This window comes from Aspergillus aculeatinus (assembly GCF_003184765.1).
Source record: "Aspergillus aculeatinus CBS 121060 unplaced genomic scaffold BO66scaffold_20, whole genome shotgun sequence".
Classification (NCBI taxonomy): domain Eukaryota; kingdom Fungi; phylum Ascomycota; class Eurotiomycetes; order Eurotiales; family Aspergillaceae; genus Aspergillus; species Aspergillus aculeatinus.
Genome location: NW_020291489.1, coordinates 151506 through 170152, shown reverse-complemented (window position 1 = coordinate 170152; position 18647 = coordinate 151506). Strand labels below are relative to the sequence as shown.

Here is an 18647-nt window from a genome sequence, read left to right as displayed (position 1 = left end):
CGCCCAAAAATGGCAGAGGAAGGAAAGGCGGCACATGGAATGGTAATAAATTATAACTAACCAACTAACTTAACTACCACTCATGACTAACCTAATAACCAAACTACCCAAACTAATTTCCTGGGTTCTAATATTCATCATTATTGTTATTAGTTAGTGATCTTGGAATCTTCTTCTTCTTGTTCTTATTTTATCGAAGAACATTGAGTGTACGGAGTGCATACTCTCGTCGTCCATTCTAGTCTAGCCTACATCCAGACCTAACATACTCCATCATAGTGGTCACGCTGGCCAGAAAAATAGGCGCAACAAAAAAAGCGAAAAAGTGGGCGTTAGATAGAGTAGACTAGTACAAACCGGGTGACTCGAGAGTCTCGAGGAAGAAAGCGGGCCACGTTCGGTGGGGAAGTTCTGTTGATTATGAGCCAGTCATTGCCGCTGCTTACTGTACGAGGGCACCCCCCCACCTATCGTGACGCCGTATCCACCCGACTTCAACCACTTTCCAGCTTCCAACCCCACTTCGCCATCCTCCTCCTCCTCCTCCGAGTCTCGAGCGGCAAGCCCCAGGTTGAGCGCCCTCCCCCCACCCTACCCCACTACTCCTTCTCCAATCGCCAAAAAAACGAGAAATACAAAAAAAAAGGGAGAAAAAAGAAAGGCAAAGTCCGAAAAAGGCGGTCCTATCCAAAGAGGAAAGGAAAAAGGTGGACTCGACCGAATCTGTTTCTCTCCAGCTGGCAGCTGCTGCTATAGCCGGAGGTTTCCGTCTTGCGCTTTCACTTTCAGCAAAGGAAAGACATCCCGGCTGGACCCACTCTTATTTCTCAATGGCCAGTGAGCCAGTGAGACTGTGAGTCAGGAGCCAGTGAGTGGCTGTTGGGCCTCTCAACCGCTCTAGGATTCGAAGCTTTCCCAGCCCATTCTCTCCGATAAAGACCCCATCGGCCCGGTCACGTTACTTGAACCGCTTGTCACAGGTGTGCGAATGTTTGTTTAGTCATGATCAATCACTTAACTAACCAACATTCTTCTAAGCTACCTTCGGACCAGAGAAACCAGGTGCAAATTCAAGACTACTATGGAGTAATTTGTTAGGCTTTCTTCTTCGTTCCAGCCATGGGGCTCCTATGGCTATTCACAGCTGGTGATGGCTAAAGTACTCGGTACTCCATCATGACAGTGCCCCTGGCCGAACAGTTAGCCAGAAACTTGGTCAGCAGCTGCGTCATGCTTGAACCGGAAAAGATTCCGAGCCTGCGCAGCCGTGACTGGCCGAAAAACAAGCCTGTGGTCCCTGGTCTGATTTTCATGAATTTCGGGGTCGCTTCCGTCGGCTCCCTCCAGACTTCGTGATGGTCCATACCCGTGAGGAAGTGCCGAGCGGCCCCTTTGTTATCTTCTAGCTGGACCCCGGGATACAACCATTATTTCATTCCAGTCTTTACTGGACGAGTGAAGAAGGAGGAACGAATGAGAACGTCGACTTTAGCTTTGCTTATGTTGTCCGGGGATCTTACAACCAAATCCCAGCCGTACCGGCTGTCTGTCTGGTATAAAGCCTCTATGACGGTATTCGTCCATTCCAGGGGCTTCGAGCTGTGTCACAATCGTAGGGGCCTCGAAGGAAGTAAATACTATGTAATATCGACTACATGGTATGTATGTTGGCCACGTACCCTTCTCACTATCATAGGACCTAGTCCCTCTTCCACTCCTTGCACGGGATATCAAACGCCGAGTTCATTTATACCAAGAGACATTACCGGTCAGGAAGGAGCATGTGCCTTAATCACCGGCCAGTCGGAATAGGCGCGCATGTTGTGTCCGGGCATTGTGAAAGTGCTCATGAGCATTGACTGCTTAGAAAAGCTGTTCGGCCCTGGTGCAGCACCAAATCTTGTTCCTTGTTCTTGTTCTTGTGAACTACAGTCTACATTCAGTCGAGATGAGGACTGGCCGGCTGCGATTAACTGTCTAGTATCAGATCTCCGCATTTACACATTGGGCCTAAGAGTGGGAATAGCACAGGCCCACATTCACCCACCCCGTCAGCTGCCCGATGTGGAATTGCAGCCGATCCCGCAAGCCGATGAAAGAAGAATATACGGGGTACTGTACTTACTCTACAAGGTATATGTGCAGTACTGTACGGAGTACAGCGTTCAGTAAAAGCCACACCCTGCAATTGACGTCCAAAGGCTTCGAGTAGCCCTAGAGGTGAAAGCACGCCGACGGGGCTACGCATTTCTGTCCCCACGGAGGCTATCCTGGCTCCCTCGGAACGAACAGTCTCGAATCCTTGCGCGAGTAAACCAAACAAGCTCTCTCCCACGTGATGCTCCAGGTTTTTTTTCTCTCCCATACGTGGCCGATGTCACGCGTCATAGTGCCGGCAAGCGGCACTTTGCCTGCAGGGCATCCCCGTCACAGGCTCACAGTTTCTGGACCGATAGGCGAATGATTTGTTCCTGAGATTCCGAGTCGGGGCTCTGGACTCGAGAAATGTTGTCATAGTCTATACCCTATGCCTTCAACCTATAAGCCCTGATCCTGATCAAATGATTCAAATTAGAGGGGAGTAAGCAAAGTAGGAAGAGAGAGGTAATAGGAGCGTTAGCTGTCGGGACATGACGGAGGGCTGAGCGGGTTAATTGGCGATAATCGGAGGAATCCAGAAGCGGGCTTCAACTTACCCCACATTATCACTTGAGTAACTTAGCAGTCTAGCCACAGTAGCCTGTGATCAGGAATTGATCAATGGTTCCAGTTGTTTTGATCCTTGACCAAGAGGAGCGCTGTGCCCTTGCAGCCATCCCCTCCTCTTCTTCCTCCCTTTCAACCCAGTGTGAGTCCTGCTCGAGAGCTTGTACTGGAACATCTGCTTTCTGACTCGTATTCCTGATTTTGATGTATTTATTTTATTATGTGTGTATATACACATTTCTCTTTTTATTGTGCGAAATCCAGATCGATGACAAGCATGGAGGTGGAGCTTTCACAGACCTGGGGACTTGGAAAGGAGGAAATGCGATTGGACAAAGTGGACAGTGGACAACTTCCGACGCCTCAGCTCTCGAAAATCCTTAAGGATTCTTTCCCCCACGAGTGACACGACCGGCGGATCACCGATGTGTTGACAGGAAGTGGAAGCTTGCCAATGGGCGATCTGGGAAAGTATCTTACATATATGTAGTATGAGTAGTAGTAGTATTATTTTCATTAATGTTGATCATCAATCTTGTGGATGTGGGCGGAATGGAAATATACTTAGTTAGTAGTTACAACTTTGAAATTCTAAGTACTCGCTCGTATGCCAGTGAGTAAAAATAGGGACTCGTTCTAGAGCACCGAATCCCATTGATATTACAAATGGAAATCTCCCAACCCGCGCTCCAAATTCCGGTTCAAGGTTACTTCTCCCCCCCTCCCCCCCTCCCCCACTCCCCCCTTCCGGCCTGGGGTTTCATAAAAAGCCCGCCAAATCCGACATAAACCGACTGACTGACTGCACGGCCAGCCGCCCGCCTCGAGTAGGAGGCTCAGGGCACCAGGCTCAGCTGGGCTCATATGCGCAACTGCCTATTTGAGACAAACTCTTAGTGGGCTCAATTATTCTTCCAAGTTATCACTTATACTTGTTTGCTTGGTTAAGGGAGAGAGCAGTAGTAACTACAGTACTATACGTAGATAGTAAGTTACCATGTGGAAGGAAGTGAACTCGTAACCTGCAGGACAGGCAGTGACCAATCTACAATGCTTTCACCCTATTGTCCCTAGTTCATGTGCGAGCAAATGATCGATTTCCATGGTATCATATAGCAGAATCGTTGACTTCATTTCAAATTGTTCAAATAGGGAGTAGTTGATTTACTCGCTACAATGTATCATTAAGCACATAAATATTGTCCGTCTCATAACACACAGGCCCTCGATTCCATGACAAAACGCCCCCTTAGGATATCTCAATGCGAAAAGAAAACAAAAATAAAAACCCATCTACGCATCCTAGGCACCCCCACGGCCCATACGTTCAATCGAGCCCATGATACCGCTCCGCCCCGGGGTGAAAACTGCAATCCCCGATTTACTGCCGCTGTTTCCGCGACCTTGTCTGCTGACTGGCACCCCGATCTTGGGAATCTTCCTTTCTCGTTCATACCCTGCGCCTGTGCTAGGAGGACGGGTGCTGCTGGAGGAACCGCCTTGGCTAACTTTCCGCTGAATATTTTCGGGTGCTGGCTCAGTTGCAGTTGTCGACGGCTCCAGCGACTGAGGCAGCTGGGCATGGGAAGACGGGGGGAGACTTGGTTCGCTCGGTTGAACCGGCTGGATTGACAGCCATTCATCAACAGCAGCCACAAGTTCGCCTTTTTCCGCTCGCTCAACCTTCAACTCAGCATGCAGACGTTCGGTCTCGTCCTTGAGAATGACCACCTCCTGCTGTAGATCCTTGACTTGTGCCTCCAGTACGCGATGGTCTGGACCAATCTCTTTTATTGCGTGGGGAAGTAGGCTCGAATTGGCCCGTGATGCTTCCGATAAAACGGTATCCCGCTCTTTCCTCAAATGTTCGTTCTCCTCAGCGGTCACCTTCAACTTATTTTCGGCTTGACGTACTCGTTCCTCCCAACGAGCCTCATAGCTCTTCTTCAACGCCGCCACCTTGGTCTCATGCTTCTTTTGATAAGCAGTGTGAAGCTCACGTGCAACTTTCTTGACGGCATCCTGGACCTCCTTCGCAGTCTCCTCGGCTATCTTCACCCTAGGAGAATGCGTCGCTGAAGAGCTTTCCTCCGAGGCGGAGTTGCGAGAAGCGGTCAATTGACTCTGCAGGTTCAGCACCCTCCCTTCCAGGTGCTCTTTCATTTTCTCCGCGTCAATGGCCCTCTTGACTAGTCGCTCCTTTTCCTGTTCGCCTCCGACAATTTCGGCTTTCATATCGCGCAGAACAGCTTCCAACTCCTGGCCCCTCTGTTGCCATTCGATTTGTTCGATTTCCAACGCTTCTCTGCGAGTTGACTCATTGCGGACCTCCTCCAATGCCTCGCCAACACGTCGCTCGGCATCTGCAACTGCCTTTTTGAGACTGGCAACCTCCGCTTCTTTGCCGCTGAGGGTAGCCTTGAGAGAAGAGATCTCAGATAGAAACCCAGACTTTAAGTACTCGAGCTCCCGCGGGGTGACCGTGGGAATGGATCGAGGAGTTGGAATGCTGGGTATGTCGAAGTCTAATAGGGAAGCCTTGGCAGGTGATTTCACTGCATCTCGAGCATTTCTCAGTGGTGATCGTCGCAGCGGCGAGTATCGCTCATTCTGCATATTATGGCGTGCACGTGAGAAGAAAGCAGGCTGGTCTGAGAAATCGAGCAGATTGGGAGTCACGTCAGTGTGTTTGAAATCTCCCTTTTTGGGTGTTATGAGAGGCGATGATTTGCTAGTGTCAAGCGAAGCGGATTTTCTAGGCGACTTTCGTGCGGTTCGAGATGTAGCCGGTTCCGTGCTTCGAGATTCATAGTCTTCCTCCTGGCTCGGGCTTTGTGAAAGCGATCGCTTCGACTTGTATGGAGAGTCACTTCGCAGTTGAGCGAATGTAGTCATATCAGGCACGGCAGAGAAGGTACTGAGTCGAGTATCATCTATAGAATCATGAAAGTCGTCGTTCGTAGGGTCGTTGGCTTCGTATATGTCGATAGGTTCATCATTGTCTAATCCATCGTCAATGGATTCGTTCTTATAAAGAAGAGTTGCCATGCCCTCGTTGTCCCTATTCTCAACCATGCCATGGATTACTCCTTGGCCTATCCTTTCTGCTACGCTCTGCTGGTCGCCAACAGGCTCAATATCGTCATCAGCGGAGACGCCAATTTCTGAAGCTTCCCTTCGACCGGCCACTTTTTTGTATCTTTCCTCCGACTCTTCGTCAACCTCCTGGTAGTCAGGTACCTGCTCATAGGAGCGTTTTCTAGGCGTTGCGGAATGCTCGCTGATGCTCTCTAATGGTTGCCGGGTTATGGCTCGCAGTCTCGCAAAATCAACTGTTTCGTCCCTTCCCTCAAGCTGAAACGGTGAGCTAGGTGCAATCTGCAAGGATTCCACATCCGCGTTGTCTTCTTCCCGACTAGACGATTCATAGCCAGGGTCATGATCTTCGTCGACCCGAAGTGGTATCGGCACACCGTCGATCGACTTTGACGGGCTGGAGAGGATATTCTCCTGCGCATGAACAATAAATGAGCCCGCTTCAACGTCCTCTTTCTCTACGGCATCGTCATAATTTGAGGAGAGGACGCGAGAGTTCTGGCGCGAGGACGTCCACGGTGATAGAGGTGTGGACATGGCACCAGGGAGAAGTGGTTGATCACAGGTAACAGATAGAGATTTTATGAGATGGGTATGTGTAAAAGGCACTACAGTACCCTCAAGCAGAAGGGGAATGAAGGATCCCTGATTCAATGCACTAAGGCAGTGGGTGTCTGTCGATGCTCACGATCAGTCTGAGATCGGCGTTTATTATGATTTTCCGGCCGTTGCCAGGATAAGCGATAAACAAAACTAGTCTAAAAGGGGCGACGTACCACACCGCCTTTACACAGCGGTGTGAGATGGCAATTGATGTACCGAGCCTCACCGCCTTCCGATAGCCGGCCAGAGTGCTTGGGCACGACTTCACTCTTCTCGGATGCGATTGAACAGGCGAAGGCCACTACCCATCTTGAGCACAAATGTCGATCTTATGCCCTTGTGCTATCATATTGCCAGTAATACCAAGATATCTATGTACATCACTCCAGTCATACGGGAACACCTTGCAAGCACTCGAATGTGAACTTCCCAACCTTTTCAGGCTGTGCGTGTATTCGAGGTACGGCTTAGCCCGACTAATGCCGCAAGTAAAATCGCACAAGACAGGGACAAGGGTAGGAGACGCTGATTATGGAGTGAGCTGCTGATATCTAAGCCACATCATGAGTCTCTTGTACCATACGCGAGTTCCTCTCGGCTTCATGACCAATGTCGGGTTCAGCTTCTGTCACGATGATATGAACAGCTTCTTGCTTCCACGTAGATGAATCTGGTGCATAACGGCAGTGTGCAGCAGGCTGTACTACAACAGAGCCATGTTTCTTCTGTTGAATGAAGCACATTTGCACTGCCCCAATAATGGCGACTAGAGTGCTCCCCCACCACGCGAGGGCCGTACATTGCACCCTGACACCGGTGCTGTATAGGAACCCGGCAATTGGCGGAGCCAAGGTGCGTGAGAGTGCACCCGCAGAGGCCGCGAGCCCGTTGATCTTGCCTAGAACCGAACCAGAAGGACTGGCTTGTTTGATGAGGATCAGGAGGACTGGATAGTCGATAATCGAGAGAACGTTGCGAACAACCAGACATCCAAGGATACCGCTGAAGATGAAGTCGTGAGGAACGTAGATTAAGAACGGGACCATGAAATAAGCAAGAGGGTGCAAAATGGTGACGAGGACGAATAGGCGCCACACCCCCAGATAATGAGCCAGAACTGGAAATACAAGGCTTTGGATGAATAACGCGATAAGACCGTCACAAGACATAATCAAGCCAACGGACTGAGTCGAAAGACCGACTCCACCGGGAAATCGAAGAGCCGGGCTAGTCAATAAATTGACGTCGACTGCCCTCTTATCTTGCAGGAAGATAGGCAGCAGATGATCGTATGTCATCGAGTGATATGTGAATATCGCCAAGGCGAGAACAAGCATGGTCACCTGCCACGTGAAGACGGCCTTCCGTTGCGAACTCGAGTCTATCGAGCCATCAGAGCGCACATGCCAATCCTGATCGTCGTGGAGGTGCACATGATTGAAAGTCCCGTAAGACTCGGCTCGGAGATCAGCTCCTGCAGTCGTACTTGGTCCCGAAGTGGCTAGTAGAGGATGCATGACAGATGTGCTATCAGGGCCCTCTGCTCCAACTCCATTTCGAGGTTGCATATCGGGATGCGTCTCGTTCAGTAGAAGCCAGCAAAAAATAATACTGCAAAGAAGCAAAGCAGAGCAGACCAAGTTAGGCAAAAGAAAGGGAAATGTCCCAAGAAGCCCGTTCTGAGAGAAAAAAGTAGGATAGCCTTCCGCAGGTTTTGCAAGTAAACCTCCAATAGCTGTGAAGATGATGAGCTTGAGACCTCCCCCTAATGTCGATGAGACACGCTTTCGCTTACCTGGGCCGATGATAGTTCCAATTGACCAGAAGAACGGCATGATAGCATATGCTCGGGCTATAGGAACGGGGTATCAGAAACAATTCCAACACTGCAGATCACTGAAACCGTCAAGTAAACCAGTCCTTACGTTCGTGTTCGGGATTTTTGACCAGCTCGCCGACCATGGTCTGAATGACCCCGATATTTCCGTTGAGTACACCACCTAAAGCTCGACCGAGCAAAGCTACCCAAAAATTGGTTGCGAATCCAACCATGAGAAGAGATGCCATGGTGCCGAAACAGCCGGAGATAAGGACAGGCTTGCGGCCGACTCGATCCGAGAGGCTTCCCCAAAACATGCCCGTAAGAGCCTCACAAAGTGAGAAGGTAGAGACAAGAATGCCGGCATAGAAAGACGCATTGCTGTCATCAGCCACATTAAAGTCCTTGACCATGACCCATGAGTACGGGAAGATGGATGTGAGGGCAATGGGCTCTGCGATACGACATATTGCTAATACATGAGTAGTGGCGTTAGTAAAACCATCTGTTTCGAGCAACAAAGACCTTGCGTACCTAGCAGGAGAAGCTGAGCAGTGGGAAATTCATCGTCCGAGGTAGATGTTCTTCTCTGCTGTGTTAATACCATCTTCGGACGAATCAACCAAGACTCTTACGGCAGGCCCTCCGCGAGACAACGACTCTCAATGAAAAATGACTCTTGCGGTGTGTTGTTGAAGGGTACTTTTGTGTATGTTATATCTCCCTTTTCTGTGCTGGTTATTTATGCTGATAACGGATAATGCAAGATCTCTCTAGAAATGTTCTCCTGCAGTGATTCTATGGTCGAGCTTCCGATTTCGATTCCAGACTGGTAATAGAAGTGGAGACACGGATATCGGGATAATCGCCAAGGATGTGAACAGGTTTGTAAAGAGCGGTTGTGCAAAGTGAAAGATAAAGGATGATTAGCCTAACGCAAGTGCGCTGAATGGGAAATAAAGAGCTTTGGGGGAGGGGGGAGGGGCAAGAGAGAGAAACTTATGATGGAGAGAGAAAGAATCATAGGAAAAGGGAACGTGGTGAAGAGGCGAGGGCTGGCGTAGAGTGGAACCCACTATACAGTATAAAAGTATGAATTTGACGAACAGGACTGCAATTGCTCAAGGTATGCATAAAGTACAGTAACTACTACCTAGTACTTGGCCACACTGTACTTCATCCATGGGACTACCCGGTCTGCCGGCAACCTTGAGCCTGCCCAACCAGAACAACCCTTCGTGCAAATTTCCCCCAAGCAGAAAATTGTGGTACAGCAGCTGTAAGATACGAGCACATATGTGTAATCATATTCAATGAGTTGCAGGCAGAGTATTCGACAGTACATTTCGAATTATAAAGGTCAATCCGTTTACGGCACTAGGTAAATTATCTAGAGATCAGCTCGGAGTATAGTTGCCCCTGCTACAGTTAGACGATCAGCAGGCAAACTCAGGCAGGCCAAATTATGTTCCGCTTGCAGATCTGAGGCCATGCTGACCTGTGGCACATATTCTATGTAAAGTGTATGTACTCATACAAACAACCTTTTGAAGTCAGCAAACTTTGTGAAAGTGGCAAAGTAAAGAACCCTTACTCATGTGGGGAAATGGTTAGGGATGAAAGACCGCGACTGTACCGAATTCCGGGGCTCTATTGACTTGCAACCATCTCTCCCTGCTAAAAGACATTTGTGCCTCGCCACTGGCACCGAAAAAAATATACTCATACCAGGTAGATGGCCACTGCATTACTTTCCACTCATTCTAGTACTAGGCTACTGCACAATATTTATGGCAGGTAAGTTAAGGTTAGCCTTGCACCTTCGAGCCCTGCACTTGAAAAGTCCTGTTCCACCAATAATGCTTGTCTGGTATGACCCCCAATTGACCACCCGTGACCAGACCGGGCCAACATCAAGTGGACTATCATCACATTCATGCCCAAGCCATTATTACTTAGCTGAAACCGGCACCAGGAATCCTGGATTGTGTCTCAGCCATTTTTAGTTTTCCGTCCACGAAAACAATACACAACTGTTGAAAATGACTGAACTTGCATGACATGATAAAAAGGGTGCTTGAGTCACCGTGGAAGCCTCAAGAATGTTTTCATGCTCGTGCCAAGATGTTTGTGCCAAAGCTGAACCATAGTACGACGTGTAGGTGTCCATCTGGTATGGGACAAATGCTGTTTCAAGCAATCAAAGCAAATATGAATAGTAGTTTGAAAAGCGATGACGGCAGTTTTCAGGAGAGGAGAATAGAGGGCCGGTCTCGGTAGTTCGTGGTTGACGATGACGCTGTTGTCAGTTGATTCAGGTCGCAGTAATGGTCTAATTACATGTAGAAGGCAGTGCCGTCTCCCTCTTGTCCGCCATTGCTGATTGATGCCTCGTCAGACGATATCTGGAGGCCATTCGGATACAACCAGGGCACATCCGCCTCTTTCTGATGAGGTCATATCGATAAAGCTCCATGGACAGTGTGTTATGTACGGCAATATCAGGGAGCCAATCCGACGCGATACGTCGGGGTTTCTGAAGATCCGGTGGCATTATGCTTTGCGTCCGAAGTGGAAATTACGTGTATCTATTAGAAGCTGCTGGCAACATGGAACCAGCTAATGGGCTGCATTCCCCGATATAGGTATATATGATCGTCGCTCTCTTGCAGTCTGGAATGCGTCAGGATCGCCAAAGTCCACGAGGCCATCAACAGGCAGACTGCAGTACATACCTCCAGCAATTTCCCTATCCAGGGCTTCATAATTGCCCAGGCCAAAAGGCTACCGGTTGCGATAATGAAAATGAACACAATGGCTTGGTCCTTTCTGGAATCTCGTTCTACGTGGCGGCAACGATATTAGCGCATCTTTCTAGAGACGAAGGGGCAAGATTAAGTCGTACGAAAACATGTTGTGAAGACATCCTCTTCCTTTGCTCCTTTGCAAGTAGGCAGATCATAATCCAAGCAAAATTTCCGATTACAGTCGTTGCAGCTCAAAGACCGGTAATTCTTCGCTCTCCTATCTAGGAAATCTTCGGCATCGTCGGGACTTCGGAGACGGAAGAGACTGCTCTGTGTAGACAGAGAATTCGACTTTTCGGGATCAAGAGGAATTATTGTGCTGTTGGAGAAGCAAGTACACTTGCAGAACGACGCAGGGGCTAAGATCAGAGTTATCTAATTAGCATGTGTTGCTCAATAGGGAGAAGCATGTCGGGCCTAAGCTTACAGGAAGCCACTCCAACAGATGCGCAGGCGAGAAGTATGAGGCAAATAAGCATCAAGTCGAGACCTCTACCATAGAGCTGCATTTTGCTGCTTATCAAGATAGACAGGGTGACTATCCGCTGCTGCCATCAGTTGCTGTATCACGCCCCATGGCTACATGTTGACAATCGGCTGCTATCGCTTCCCCGATTGTTCCCCGGATCCTTGGCGTCACGTGACCGTTAACACTCAATAACCGCTCCTCTAGTGTACCTGAATAGCAGGAATTTGATTAAGATACAATATGTGGCTACGACATGATACGATGTTCTTTCTACAATGCCGACCCATGAAGTGCAATCATCATGCATTTTGGACGTATATATAGGAGTGAGAATAATCTAGGATTTGCCTTTCATGCCCTTGCTCCGATTCTCACGCTGTCTGTGATCTTTGGCGGCCTCGCGGCGTCTTCTCTTCCATGCACGGTTGTTGTCTCCTCGATTTTCCCAGAACCATTTGACAAAATCGGAATCCTCTTTGGGCCCTGATGCAGCCTTTGAGACCGGGGTTGTCATGTACACGTCATCGTCTGAATCCATAACCCGAGGCTGCTCGTGCTTATCCCAATTAATGGTTCGATTGACTAACGCCGTATCAGGTGTTGGGGCCGCACTTCTCAGTTCACGATCCCGTAGATCCCTCTTTGTGAAAGGTGTAAGTGGTGCTGCAGGTTGGGCTTCCGTCGCATCCTCCATTTCAACTTCGTCATCCCCTCCGAAAAAGCTGAAGTGTAGCTTCTCCTGTGAAATAGAGTTTATAGCAGATGTGCTAGGCGCGGGCCTTTTGAAAAGAGCCTCCAACGGATGAACTTCCTGGGTTGGCGCTGTCTGATCATTAGTTCCTGACGGAAGAGATTGAAGCCCTGACGAATGTGACTCGGCCACACTCTCCTGCTTTGATGAGTTCAAATTTTGTTCTTCGGCGATGCTTAGATCTTCTGAATCATTAGACGAGCTAGATGAGCAAGATTCATAGCCCTCAGACTCTTGAGAATCTTCTTCGGACGAGGAATCCTCTTCGGACGAGCTCCCACCGCTGGAAGAAGTCCAATCCTCTGATTCATCGGTCGATTCTGCTTCTTTAGTGGTTATTGTTTGTTTCGTTCTGGGCTTGCCAGGAACCGTGGTGCTGTCCTTCTTGACAGCTCGTGGCTTCTCCTTAGTTCCTGGAATGCATCCCGGTCTATATTGGTCTGTCCTTATCCGATCACTGACAGGCTCTTTCACAGTCCCACTTGTGTCCATCCAACCCTTGCCTTCAACAAATGTCACTGTGTCCGCTGATTCATCACGTCCAGACCGTAGGAAACTGGGATGCTTGACCGTCTTAGAAAACTCATGGACGATTGTCTCATGAGCAGGCTTTTTTCTCTTCGACTGTTTCTCATGCTTCTCGTCGGGTGATGACATCCGATTAGGGGGGAGTTTTGTACGGAACAGGCACTCTTCCTTTTCGGTATACTTGGACTTCGCCTGTGACTTGGCTGGCTTGCCCTCCTTTGCATCCTTCGACTTCTTATTCCTTTTCTCTTCTTTGCGCCTGTCTTGCTTGGCGTCTGCCGACTCTGTCCAGCCTCTCTTCACCTTGCGGTCAGCCGGAAGTTCATACCCTTCGAGTGTCTCTTCCGCCGCCTTCCGCTTCTTCGCCTTCTTATCTGACGGAGGTTTTGGAGTAATCTTGTCGAGTGCTTCATCCTCACTTCGTTGCCGTTTCGGTGGACGCGCCGTATCCACCTTGAATTTGCGACCTTTTAAGATTGAGCCATTGAGCTTTTTCTTAACCTTTTCCGCCTCCATTGTCGGCAGCGTCACGTAACCGTAATTGTTTTCAGGGAAGGTTGGGACACAATGAAAGGAAATATCCGTGGCCAAGGGCCGAATGGTTGGTGGCAAAACGGAGGGGAGAAGCTCTAGGTTGAAAGGAGTGATGTGAAGTCGTTTGGTTCCAGGCGTGGAGTCCGTCATTTGCGGCGTTAAGCACGACTAGATGGGATTAGGAATTGAGTGCTTTTGGTGCAGAGGGATCAACAACACATCGGAATGGCCTCCGTTGTGATAGGCGCAAAACTCTGAGAGGGTCGAAGCAGAACTGATCGAAAGCAGATAGGTATATGTATAAACAGGTGGGTATAAATTCGCGAAAGGGGAATGTGTATCGGCAAAGTGTCTACCCAGATTATCCTATCACAGCCACATCAAGAAAAGAAAAAAATAGAAGCGCCGAAATTGATAACTGGTCCAGATCTTGGGCGATGGATTTTCCGGTCCGCGCAGGCTTGATATGTGGCGCAGTAACCTAGCGGACAACCTAACTAGCCACTTGACTTTGTTTCTGCGATGTGACCTAACTTTGGTTCATGAATAGGTAACACCTAGCGTACTTACCAGTCAACACATTAATGCCCATAGTAGGCGCTAAGGTCAATATCTGACTCCCATGTATCCTATATATTTCAATGACGATAGAAAAAAACTAAAAAGCTCAAGAACTGTGGTGTTGACCGCCGCGGTTTTTGTACTGTACAGTTTCAGTGTAATCTAGAAGTTGACGGGCCGAACATCAGCTTGGGTGAAGTCATCGATTACAACTACCTCTCACTAACCTTGAAGTTAGCGGCTACTATCTGGCCGATAGTACATACAGTACATGTACTATACGTAGATCTCGTATCACACCGTATCCGTATTCCGGCATTACCAAATCCGTTCCTCGGCCTTGCTGTCTGACGACTGAACTGTCTGGATGACTTGACTAACTAACCACTAACTAACCAAGTCAACTAACCTACTGTGCTGCATTCATGATTGTTGATCGCTCGGCCGTCTCTTTTCTCTCCTCCTTCCTCTTCCTGCCCCATCTCTCTCCCATTAATGCTCTTCCTAGACCACGACCAACCAACTCATCTTTTCGTGGGGATACACTAACACTTTTATGTTACTCTTGAGTCTTCAGTTTCCTTTCCCTTCCCCTCCCTCTGTCTCCCCTTATTCGGCCCCAGACTATCTATCGTCCCGCGGTTAGTTAGCTCGAGCCCGCGCTTCTGATCTCATCGCCGCTTCCAGCTTCATCCTCGTCCGCTCACATGGCCACGTTGGGTTTACTGACATTTTGTGTCCACCCTTTCTCAAGCAACTGACACTCCTCTAACCTATGCGCTTTTCGTTCTCCCCTTCATTTTCCCTAGTCGCTTGTGGCCGAACCATCATTATTACTGCACATCATTCCGATTATCTCTAGCCACTTCCATTGTTGATTGCTGGCCGGAGAATTCGCCGCCTCTTTCTTTGCTTGCTTATCCGGGATTTCCCAACCGGGCCTTGACCTCCTGCCCGTTGGTACCCAATTGCTTTGCTCTTCTTTTTCCCTTCTTATTCGAGATGGGCAATTCCCAGACGAAAGAAAGCAGACCGTCTCTTACTGCGCCAGGGCGCAGAAGCCATCATCATGGCCCGTATGGCGACCGCCACCACGCTGACGGTTCTCGATCGACTCGAGGCAGCGGACCCGATCTATCCATCCTCGGTATCAACACACATTCGGAGCGAGATGTGGCGTCGCTTGAACATCGGCGAGAAACTAGACAGGAAAGGGAAGCTCGCCGGCTTGAGAAGGAACGGGCGGCCCGCCTCAAAGAACGAGAGCGTAGTATGAAAGAAGAGAATGTTGATGGCGGTTACCTGGTAACGCAAGGTGTATACACCGGAACCGAAGATTTCAATAAGGCTGTGGTTCGCCAATTAATGGTAAGTCGACGATAAGATTTACTTGCCTGTATTATCGAACCTGACTTAAGCTTGCTTAGGTCGAACGACGACTTGCACCATTCTGGAGAGGTCTCAACGACTTCTCAGACTCATGGACAGAACATCAGCTGATGGCAGCAGCGCGAGGCCTGCCAATCCCCCCTCCGGATGAAATTCCTCCGGAGCTGGAATATAAGAATCCGCCTAAATCTGGAGAAGATGCCCGGGACGCCTCGGATACACCCACGGTACAACACTTGATGGTACCTATTACTTCCAGGTCTCAGTCGTACGGCTCGGATGCTTCTCAGTCTTCTACACCAGCCCATTCACTCCCCTCACCGACCTCTCCTATCGCTTCCGGCGCTTCCAGCTCACCTATGTTTCGGACCCGTGCAAAGACATTGGCATCCCTTTCCACGTCTAAGCATGGCATTCAATCCGATACAATGACTCGAGAAATTCACCTTCCACATGATCCTTTTGTAAATGGACAGCCGATTGAGGCTTATCTGTACAAAGCGGCTGCCGAATGTCCCATTTGCTTTCTGTATTACCCCCCCTATCTCAACCGGACGAGATGTTGCGACCAACCAATTTGTTCCGAGTGTTTCGTCCAGATTAAACGACCTGACCCCCACCCTCGGGAGCACGGAGAGACAGAACAAAATGCGCAGTCGGCGGCTGATGGTGAGCGCGCGGATAATGAGGACGGTCAATTAGTATCGGAACCGGCAGCATGTCCGTTTTGCGTTCAGCCTGAATTTGGAGTCACTTATGCACCACCGCCATTCCGTCGAGGACTGGCTTACGCAAGCGACATGGGTGCCCGTCCGAATCTTACATCTCCACTATCCTCCAGCTCGTCCCTTTCGTCTAGCACTACCCCTGTGACGGGCCGTCGTCGCGCGACGTCATTATCTGCCAATGACCCAACTGTGGTCACAACTGATAGGGTCCGGCCTGATTGGGCACAGAAGCTAGCAAACGCCAGAGCACATGCCGCGCGACGATCTGCGGCAGCGACCGCTCTTCACACTGCCGCCTATCTCATGCACAACAATGGTTCTGGCGCCGACTCGAGGAATTTTGGCCTTGGAAGAAGGAGTGTTATGCGACGGAATGGGGGACCAGAGAGTCAAAACACCTCGCGAACCGGCTCCCCTGCGCTGCAGGCCCTTGCATTTTTAACAGACCGTCGTGCTGCAGGCCAAGAAAATGATCCCGCAGAAGAGGCTCCAAACAGCATTGCACCACCACGCAGCAGGTCAAGGAGAAATCGTATCGATGACCTCGAGGAAATGATGATGATGGAAGCTATTCGGCTGAGTTTAGCCAGTGAAGAGGAGCGGCGCAAAAAGGAGGAGAAGGAGGCGAAGAAGGAGGCAAAGCGAAGAGAGAAAGAAGCCAAGAAGGCGGAGAAGGTTGCGCGCAAGTCAGGTCCGTCCAGTGATAATGCCAGTAATTCTGCCCTGGACGTGGTTGGCGATTCCAGCCTAGGAAAAGTCATCAGCAGCTCCTCCTCTCTTACCGGCGAAGAGCCTCCCTCTACTAGCAAGGGCAAGGAGGTAGATCGTGCGCCACCTCCAGGTCAAATTGCGGTTATCCCAACTGAGGTTGTCTCTAGCCTCGAAGGCGCACAGTCTTCGCCAGCTGTTATCGCGACGCCGACCGACCATGCTCTCCATTTGCCAACCTCGTCGCACCCGCGACCGTCACATTTACGCCATGTCTCTAGCGCGTCCTCGTCGTTTTCATCTCTGGTCGAATCGATGAATGAGGGCCATACTGGACTTCACACATCTGCTAATGGTGCGAGCTCCTCCACCGAGCCCATATTCAACTTTCGCAGTCTAGCCGCTGTGATTGGAGACGAAGACAAAGGCGACGAAGCAACGGAGCACGTGGAAGATACAACACTAAAACCCGATGCATCGAGCGCAGCATCAACTTCCCACTCTGCTACCGCCAATGATGAAATGGTGAAGTCTGGACAAGTGATAACTGCGCCGACGCCTGCTTCCTTGGAGGTGCCTAAGAATGAAGAGTTAATTCCGAAGGAGTTGGAGTCTCGCTCGGTTGAATTACCATCCACTACAGGAGATACAGAGACTGCCTCCTAGATCTTAATATTTTGCGGGATGAGGCCTTTTCGTCTGTTCGACCAGGCTGCCTTGCGACGTTGCTCCAACTTGCGTCCACTTTTGCGGAGGGATAATTTACAACAGGTCACTCGCGCGAAGGGGGGTTTTAGGGAGGGAGGTAGGAATGATAGTGATACAATTCTTTATGCTTCTGCCGTTGCTGCACCTAACGAAGTCCTGTATGTGCATGGATCCTTTTTTTGGTAGCTGGCCCGCGTTTCTTTTGTCTCTATATACATACCATTGCATAGATTCGACACCTGTCTTCAATCTTGGTTCCTTTGTCTATCACTCTCTCAAATGGCAACGCTCCAACACCTTACGGATGTTTGCTTGGGCTTTACTGAAGAAAAGGATGCTGCAAAACAGGGAACGCGGGCACCCAAGCCAAAATCGAGGACGCACATAATACATGTTTGGATTGATCAAGCTCATTTGTATCGAACACATGCAAATTCCATGGCTGGTGACCTTGTTTTTAAACTCGAAGTGGAGCGGATCCTTTAATAGTCTCAAGACCTTGGAGTTGTTTCAGCCCATATGATAGAGGCTCCACCGGAGAATAATTTAGTGCGTGGTGTTCTGTCATTCATTACCCCCAAGGTCAAGACTCGAAAGACAATGAATGAGAATTTGGATGACGGACAGGAATACAGTAAGATAGGTACATACTAGTCAGGATTGGACCTAGTACAACCCTACAACTTATAGATACTTATCCAAGTACTACTTTGTTACGGCGCTGTAGATTCTGAAGTACATTATCAAGGACATTCCCACGTGTTCTCATTGGGCATTCTGACTCGTTTCGGGGAATTTGTTGTGCAGTGGACTCCGTACTTGGTACTAGGTAGTAACTTAAGATTACATGCACTCCGCTGAACTTACGTAGTACTTAAGTTACAGGGCACATTGTAAGGTACTCGGACCTTGTTACAAGGACGATCAACTCTGCTCCATCACCTCCATAGAACAAAAAATGGTATGAAGTATCTACTATGTAAATCCTGTACAGTGCAGTACAGTACATAATTTAGAAGTAGTTTATCAGGACTCCAGATGACAGACAGACAGACAGGTCTCGCGCACTCTCTTCTGCGCCAGACCAGGGTCTATCATTCATTCCTCGTCTTCTGCTCTGATTCGTCCTACTCACTCATAGTAGTGCCACCAATTCCGAGCACGGATCTTACATATCTAGTACTGCAGTGTACATTGTATGAGTACATAGTACATGTATTATTCTTGGTCTGGGTGGACA

General features: G+C 49.3%; 5 protein-coding genes across 5 annotated transcripts; 1 reads left to right on the top strand and 4 right to left on the bottom strand.

Moving 5' to 3' along the window:
* Nucleotides 1-3819: 3819 nt before the first annotated feature.
* Nucleotides 3820-6489, bottom strand: BO66DRAFT_391303 (uncharacterized protein). The gene has a single exon (XM_025647228.1). The coding sequence runs from the start codon at nt 6337-6339 to the stop codon at nt 4009-4011; it is 2331 nt and encodes a 776-aa protein (XP_025504686.1). The 5' UTR covers nt 6340-6489; the 3' UTR covers nt 3820-4008.
* Nucleotides 6490-6729: 240 nt separating this feature from the next.
* Nucleotides 6730-8988, bottom strand: BO66DRAFT_391302 (MFS transporter). Its single transcript, XM_025647227.1, has 5 exons — nt 8860-8988; nt 8759-8808; nt 8331-8696; nt 8201-8257; nt 6730-8140 (listed from the first exon to the last, which is right to left on the bottom strand). The coding sequence occupies exons 3-5, from the start codon at nt 8635-8637 to the stop codon at nt 6957-6959; spliced, it is 1548 nt and encodes a 515-aa protein (XP_025504685.1). The 5' UTR covers nt 8638-8696; nt 8759-8808; nt 8860-8988; the 3' UTR covers nt 6730-6956.
* A 1548-nt stretch (nt 8989-10536) lies between these two features.
* Nucleotides 10537-11604, bottom strand: BO66DRAFT_73665 (uncharacterized protein). Its single transcript, XM_025653549.1, has 4 exons — nt 11459-11604; nt 11130-11390; nt 10960-11066; nt 10537-10897 (listed from the first exon to the last, which is right to left on the bottom strand). Exons 1-4 carry the CDS (start codon nt 11538-11540, stop codon nt 10844-10846), a joined length of 504 nt encoding a protein of 167 aa, XP_025504684.1. The 5' UTR covers nt 11541-11604; the 3' UTR covers nt 10537-10843.
* A 222-nt stretch (nt 11605-11826) lies between these two features.
* BO66DRAFT_391301 (uncharacterized protein) lies at nt 11827-13683 on the bottom strand. Its single transcript, XM_025647226.1, has 2 exons — nt 12843-13683; nt 11827-12749 (listed from the first exon to the last, which is right to left on the bottom strand). The coding sequence occupies exons 1-2, from the start codon at nt 13461-13463 to the stop codon at nt 11838-11840; spliced, it is 1533 nt and encodes a 510-aa protein (XP_025504683.1). The 5' UTR covers nt 13464-13683; the 3' UTR covers nt 11827-11837.
* A 1193-nt stretch (nt 13684-14876) lies between these two features.
* Nucleotides 14877-17365, top strand: sip5 (Sip5p; the record flags this gene model as incomplete). Its single annotated transcript, XM_025643701.1, has 2 exons — nt 14877-15242; nt 15302-17365. 2 exons carry the CDS (start codon nt 14877-14879, stop codon nt 17363-17365), a joined length of 2430 nt encoding a protein of 809 aa, XP_025504682.1.
* Nucleotides 17366-18647: the final 1282 nt, after the last annotated feature.

Excerpts from the sequence above, each read along its gene's own strand:
- BO66DRAFT_391302 (XM_025647227.1), bottom strand. The coding sequence starts at position 8,637 with ATGGTCAAGGACTTTAATGTGGCTGATGACAGCAATGCGTCTTTCTAT. Across the intron at positions 8,258-8,330 it reads CAAAAATCCCGAACACGAAC|CCCGAGCATATGCTATCATG; the intron begins GTAAGGACTGGT and ends CCGTTCCTATAG. Across the intron at positions 8,141-8,200 it reads TGGAACTATCATCGGCCCAG|CTATTGGAGGTTTACTTGCA; the intron begins GTAAGCGAAAGC and ends TCATCTTCACAG.
- BO66DRAFT_391301 (XM_025647226.1), bottom strand. The coding sequence starts at position 13,463 with ATGACGGACTCCACGCCTGGAACCAAACGACTTCACATCACTCCTTTC. Across the intron at positions 12,750-12,842 it reads AGCCTGCTCATGAGACAATC|GGTTGGATGGACACAAGTGG; the intron begins GTCCATGAGTTT and ends GTTGAAGGCAAG.
- BO66DRAFT_73665 (XM_025653549.1), bottom strand. The coding sequence starts at position 11,540 with ATGCAGCTCTATGGTAGAGGTCTCGACTTGATGCTTATTTGCCTCATA. Across the intron at positions 11,391-11,458 it reads ATCTGTTGGAGTGGCTTCCT|CCCCTGCGTCGTTCTGCAAG; the intron begins GTAAGCTTAGGC and ends CTCTGATCTTAG. Across the intron at positions 10,898-10,959 it reads GGATAGGGAAATTGCTGGAG|ACTGCAAGAGAGCGACGATC; the intron begins GTATGTACTGCA and ends GACGCATTCCAG.
- BO66DRAFT_391303 (XM_025647228.1), bottom strand. The coding sequence starts at position 6,339 with ATGTCCACACCTCTATCACCGTGGACGTCCTCGCGCCAGAACTCTCGC.